The sequence below is a fragment of the Triticum dicoccoides genome, chromosome 1B, assembly GCF_002162155.2.
Source record: "Triticum dicoccoides isolate Atlit2015 ecotype Zavitan chromosome 1B, WEW_v2.0, whole genome shotgun sequence".
NCBI lineage: Eukaryota > Viridiplantae > Streptophyta > Magnoliopsida > Poales > Poaceae > Triticum > Triticum dicoccoides.
This window is the reverse complement of record NC_041381.1, coordinates 24,272,041-24,279,046: the sequence shown is the minus strand read 5'-3', so window position 1 is coordinate 24,279,046 and position 7,006 is coordinate 24,272,041. Positions and strand designations below refer to the sequence as shown.

The window sequence follows — 7,006 nt, the reverse complement described above, 5'->3', positions numbered from 1 at the left end:
ACAAGGCATGCTACATGTGGGCCTCACACACGTAGTACGTCTGCCTAGATGGAACTTGGAAAACGTGCATGCCATGTGGCATCGCCATTAATGGCGCATCTCATCTACCACCCTGTGTTTGACGAGTTCTCCTTTTTATGTACTCGGCGGTACTTGCTTTTTTGTTTTGTCGAGTTCCTGATATTAAGAACTCAGCAATCTTAACTATTGCCTACCCGGTCCAGCCGTGTCCTGTTTGCCTTGGGCGGAACACGGCAAACTTACTGGCAGAGTTGTTTTTTGGATCTTGCTTTTAAAATTGGAAACATTGTCGCGACTGCTAAATTAAGCTGATACTTTTGTGCACCATGCTCCTTAAGACGGCTATTATGGTAGAGTTTCTCTAAGCTGCAGGCGTCCCATCAGAATTAAGAAAACAGACAAGCTCAGTCGTCGGTGTATTCAACTCCAGTAGAAAAAAAATGAATCCGTTAGCAAATCATGTTCTATAAAGTGGCAGCTCTGCCAGTGAGTCCTATCACCAGAGTTGAGAAATACAATCTTACGTTAGGTGCACCTTCCAAACCCTTGCTACCAAGCCCTTGCTACTTAGCTAGAACTCCTTGGTGCTGATCAATGGCGGCGGTGAAATTGGAGGAAGTGAGAAGGGCACAGCGGGCGGTGGGTCTGGCGACCGTGCTGGCAATCGGCACGGCCGTCCCGGCCAACTGCGTGTACCAGGCCACCTACCCGGACTACTATTTCAGAGTCACCAAGAGCGAGCACCTCCCGGACCTCAAGGAGAAGTTCGAGAGGATGTGCGAGAAGTCCACGATCAGGAAGAGGCACATGCACCTCACCGAAGAGATCCTGAAAAAGAACCCTAGCATCTGCTCCCACATGGAGCCGTCACTGGACACGCGCCACGACATTGTCGTCGTGGAGGTGCCCAAACTTGGGAAAGAGGCGGCAGAGAGGGCCATCAAGGAGTGGGGCCAGCCACAGTCAAAGATCACCCACGTTGTCTTCTGCACCACCTCCGGCGTGGACATGCCAGGTGCCGACTACCAATTGACGAGGCTGCTCGGCCTCTCGCCGACGGTCAAACGCCTCATGATGTACCAGCAAGGCTGCTTTGGTGGTGCCACGGTGCTCCGCATGGCCAAAGACATCGCCGAGAACAACCGCGGCGCACGTGTGCTGGTGGTCTGCTCGGAGATCACCACCATGGCATTCCGTGGCCCCTCCAAGTCCCATTTGGATTCGCTGGTCGGACATGCGCTCTTTGGCGATGGCGCGGCCGCTGCCATCATCGGCGCTGACCCCGACGTGCCCTTCGAGAAGCCACTCTTCCAGCTGGTATCAGCGAGACAGACCATCCTGCCCGACTCCGAGGGTGCCATCAACGGCCACCTTACGGAGGCAGGGCTCACCATCCACCTTCTCAAGGACGTGCCCGGGCTCATCTCCAAGAACATCGAGAAGGCGCTCGAGGACGCATTCAAGCCTCTGGGCATCCACGACTGGAACTCCATCTTCTGGATTGCACACCCTGGCGGGCCGGCGATCCTGGACATGGTTGAGGAGAAAGTTGGCCTTGACAAGGAACGAATGCGCGCGAGCCGAGAGGTCCTGTCGGAGTACGGCAATATGTCCAGCGCATGTGTCCTCTTCGTCCTCGACGTGATGCGTAAGACCTCTTCCAAGGATGGCCAAGCAACCACTGGAGAGGGTAAGGAGTGGGGTGTCCTCTTCGGCTTTGGCCCCGGCCTCACCGTCGAGACACTCGTCCTCTACAGCGTCCCATTGGCAACCATTGCATGATCGATCAGCAAACCACACTTTATTATTTATTCGCCAACAACATAAAATCACCAGTACTACAAGTGGTTACGAGAGCGACGGTGTGATGGCTGTTCTGAGTTTCCTTTATCCCTGGTTTTTCACTTTTTGTTGTGTTTCTGCTGTAAGAATTGATATGCGTTTTTACTCCCAAAACCCTGTTGTATGTGCTCCTGATGTACCTAGTGTATTTTAGTAACGTTCAACATTATGTTTGTTATTAGTAATTTTATATAATGTATGGGTTGCATTGTCTAAATCCTCAAACACGTACGGTTCAGCTGCGTGTCTCTTTTCCCTCGCATCCTGATCATTGAGCTTCTTAACCATCTACTTGCTTTTGCAGCGATTACTGCATAATTCATATGTTTGGGTTGCAAAAGCCGTCTGCGATAGAATGTTCTTAATTAGACAAACTTGTTATTAAAGCCGTGCACCTGCAGGGGCTAGTGCTTTTGGTTTTTAAATATAGGGACATTCAGGACACTATTTGGATCAGCATAATAGTATTTAATTTCTAATTTTGTATAAATAAAAGATCGAGTTAAACAGGTCAATCCATTTGTTATTGTACTGTTTGCACGTATACTCTTTTCCAACCATGAATCGAGAGTTCGAGACACAACTGCTTTTCACCCCAGGAACTTTATGTTTATAATAAATGTAACACTGTTCCATATTCACCAAGGTTGCATGTGTATTGGTGGCTATAGTTTTGCAAACGCAAAATTCGGTGGATGTATCATTTGTTCTCCTTTTCTCCCACAAATTATGATGGAGTTTGGTGTTATGGTTTAGAGAGGTTGAGCATGCTCCCGATAACATCTTTACTGTTATCTTTAAGAGCATGTCATTTTTAAGATCAAGTTTACATAACATACTCATGCAAACTATTCTCTAGGGAGTACATGTGAGCATTCATTTTTCACTGGTAATAAGCAGTGAATCCGTGCACTTTATTCATTCTTTTTGGAAAGATGCATTATTGAAACCATTTATATTGCATGAAAATATATTGTCATTTATTAGAGTTTCGCACCCTAGCTATGCAGAGGCCGGGTGTGTGGTCATCGTGTTTGTATCTCCTTGCTGCTCCATTTTGCGTGAATAAAATCCATACTTTATCAAAAAAAAATATTAGAGTTTCTCTTTCGTTAAACTCTATCAGATAGAAGACCTGATTTTTTTGTTAATGATTAAATTTCTAGGAAAAACTTATTGGGGAAAAGTGGGGAATTCTAATTATTTTCCATTGAAAACACACAAGTCCTATCGGTTCATGACATGGATAATCGTGTGTGTGTGCATGAGATCTTTCTCACAGATGATAAATGGAAGGCTTAATTTTATGACGTTGTAGCGGTATATTAGCATGGAAATTTGAGCACATGATGATTTTAGTACTGCTTGCATTGTTCTGCTGTTAAGGGTACAAGTAGATATATGTGTAGTTATCATACGTTGTGCCAATGTATCGGCAAATCCCACACGCTGTTGTCAATGAACCAACTAAATATAGTAACTTGTCATCACCAGCCATATGTGTGCTACATAAAAAAAGCAGTAAACTAAGTGACGAATTTGCCCAACCCAAATCTAAAGCTCACGCAACATAATAATCAAACCTCCAACTTGTTAGCGTGTATGACATAGATCAAACCTGCTTGAAACAGTTACCATTGCCCGCATTAGAGTAAATGGATCCCGTTCATCGCCATGTACATGTAGACAAAAGAAACTCATAAAGCTGCAATAGGCCAGTACTCACCATCAGCTCTTGGCATGGGCCTCCTCAGCACTTCACATTGTAGGGCAACGGTGTGGTCATCAACGCCTTCATTCACCAAGGAGCACACTGTCTTCTTTCATGGCCAATCTGCAGATTTTCTTGACACTAAAGTACTATTTGTGCCTACTATTTTTCTTGTTCATGGGGATCGCTCATTAGGAGCTGTTGAATTTGGTCTTTGTGTCGGCAAGAGCGTAAGTCTGTTGGCAACATATTTGACAAAATTTTAGGTCATATCATTTTTAAAAATTAATCAACAAAGCTTTTCTTTATCAGGAATGCATGCAGACATTCATTTTCTTTGCCAACAATGAATAGATCCTGGGACCTGATATATTAGCAACGGGTGATATTTAAGTTACGTGAAAAACAAATTTGCACTTTTCTGTTAAACTACAGAAGATAGATCTCAAAATATCTAATTGAGGTAACGTGGAGATTATAGCTTTTTTAATCTACAACACATATATGGGTTTGTGTATCACATGTTTCTGACTGATGACAGACATAAGGCTTATTTTTATTATATTGAGTTAGTAAAATTGGTATGGAAATTTCAGCGTACAATCATTTTTAATATTTATTTCTCCTAATTATGACAAAAATAAATACATATGTGTAGCTATCAAACCTTGCATTAAAATTATTTGAAAAATCAATGCCTGCACGCAAATCTACACATATATGCATCAGAAAATAGATGCACATATGAACTACCAAAATCTGTAGCACACATGAATTATATCAAACCTGATTGATATATTTACCTTTGCCAGCATCTGGAGCACTAAAAAAGCAGCGCGCTATAGCGTCTCTAATAGCACACTATAGAGTTGTGAGAAATGTCTTGCTAAATAAATTAGTGTACAATATCTCGTTAATAGCACACTAATTAAATATTTTGAAGACCTTGCTATTTTTTTCATACCACACTATTTTAAAGCCATGATGTAGCCGGCCTGTGGAGGTAGACCAAATTAAATAGACATTCGACCAGCTAGCCCGCAGTTGGCGAGTATTCTCAATCATGTCTTTGCATGAACCTCATCAGCACTTCAACTCATTGACTAAATGCTTGTGCATTCACAATCCTTTAGAAATCATGGCCATATGGAAACATGCAATTACTGCAGGTGCGTACAGCGAGATCCGTTTACAAGCATGAGATGTCATTCGTCTAAAAGATAGGCCTATGAAGCTGCACATGTGGAGCCTGAAGAGGAATGGATGCGACCTCTCCAGCAGCTTGTGCCGGCGAATCAATTAGCGGCCAGAGGCGTTCATTAGATTTACTCTGTCCGGCCTTTTTTTGTACTTATTTTTTTATTATGGAAGGAGAAGATAGGCCTATGAACCTGCACATGTGGAGCCTGAAGAGGAATGAAGGTGACTTCTCCTGAAGCTTGTGCCGGCAATCAATTAGCGGCCGGAGGCAATGATTAGTTTTACTTTGTATGGCCTCTGTTTGTTACTTATTATTTAATACCGAAGAAGAAGATAGGCCTATGAAGCTGCACATGTGGCGACTGAAGAGGAATGGAGGCGACTTCACCTGCAGCTTGTGCCAGCGAATCAATTAGCGGGAGTCCATGATTAGATTTACTTTGTCCGGCCTATGTTACTTCTTTTTCTAATGTGGAAGGAAATGGGAAGCAATTAGATATAGTTCTTTTATTATACATGAAAGGAGATAAGATTGTCTGGAAAGAATTCCTTCTCTCCTGGCGGTGGAAGAGGCGGAGTAGGAATCACCCCATGGTTATTTGTGAATCATCAGTTAATCTTATGGATATAAATTTTTAACCTCCAAGATTAACGTAGAGCTTTCTATGGTGCATCAAATTAGTAGACACAAGATGATGCCTCACGCGTTGTTGCGGTAACCTCGATAAAATCGATGTTAAAAGGCTAAACAATTGGAAAAATAAATTTAAGTATGCTCTCGGGATATAGTCTGAAAACAGTAAGCTATATGAAGCATGTCACAAAATGTTATATAAAAGGAGAAATCCGTTGGATTGAAGTCAAAGGGGGTGCCATTTTTAACAAAAGTGTGTAACATGACCTAAAGATATTTGCTCCAAGTGTCCAACATACAAATATATGTATTCTATGCTTCAAAAATATGTAACGTGGCAGTCTATGTTGCGGACAAAAATTGGTGAAACAAATCCAAGCATGATTCATGAGGTGCATTGGATGCATGAATAGATTAGTGCACTAAGTGTGACATAGTTCCATGGAGAGGAAAAATAGTTAGTGGGTTGCAACTATTTAAGAACAGATGATAAGATATAAGATGCTTATAAAAGTAAACCCGCCGAAAGAAATGATTCTACAATGTCCATGAACAAAACAATTAAATTAACATGGTTCTCTATGTTATATCTTATTTAGGACAATAAAAGTGAACGGTATCTCAATCCTGTCACGACCTGAGCATTTCTTGCCATTTGTTTTCGAGTTTTTTTTTTTTGAAAAGGAGGATTTCCCCCGGCCTCTGCATCTGGGAGATGCATGCAGCCATTTTATTGACTATTCTCGAGGACCTTACAAAGTATAACAACAATATGCCTGAATACGTCATCTTCGCAGCATCTGCCGCTACCCCTATCCAAATGATGAAGGGGTGCAAGCTGGGTCACATACCCATACCTCTCACCTAAGACTAACATCTAAAGCCGGAGGCCCCGACCAAGCCATCTACCGGGCCGGGGGCTCAAACCGGTCTGATGGCCTCACATGTGTCGTCGCCGCCATCTTTCACTAGTCCATCTTCAGAGCAGATTGAGGTAAAAACCTTGGCAAGTCCTCTGCCATCGACGCCACCACGACGCCAAACGACAACCTCCACCTACGCGAGCCTTGGCACGTCCTCCGCCATTGACGCCACCACGACGCCAGCCGATGACCTCCACCTACGCGAGTCCATCTCTAAGCAACAGACGTAAATCCATGCTAGGAAAGGGCTGCACCACCGCCGTCGCCCACCACCCACAAACGCCACCCAACCCCAAGGTTTCCAAAGCAACGCCTTCAAGAAGGGAACGGCGCCGTGAGCGCCGCCGCAGCCCAACAGAGTTAAGGCTTTCGCCCGGGAGACCTAGGGGAAGATGAAGTGGGGAGATCAGTCCATGCCAACACCTCCAAGAAGGGAAACGATGCCCTCAGGCGTCGCCGTCTGCCAACAAATCTTCTCTCAATTTTGTCCTCCACCATATTTATCTTTCATGGGTCAAATGTTCTAAAGGGCCGCTGCTCCAGAGGTGAAGAGGTGCCCGCTGTTTAACTCGGACTATCATCCCAATCCAATTACCAGCTACACGAGAAAGGCCGCAGTTGAGGATTTTCCAAAAAGGAAAAAAAATAGGCGAGTGAGGAGCAGATCTATCACCT

The 7,006-nt window shown here is 44.0% G+C and overlaps 1 protein-coding gene across 1 annotated transcript; it reads left to right on the top strand.

Annotated features, from left to right (window-relative positions):
- The first annotated feature begins 583 nt into the window (after nt 1-583).
- On the top strand, nt 584-1,986 carry LOC119316920 (chalcone synthase 2-like). The gene has a single exon (XM_037591314.1). It carries the CDS (start codon nt 616-618, stop codon nt 1,801-1,803), a length of 1,188 nt encoding a protein of 395 aa, XP_037447211.1. The 5' UTR covers nt 584-615; the 3' UTR covers nt 1,804-1,986.
- The last annotated feature ends 5,020 nt before the right edge of the window (nt 1,987-7,006 follow it).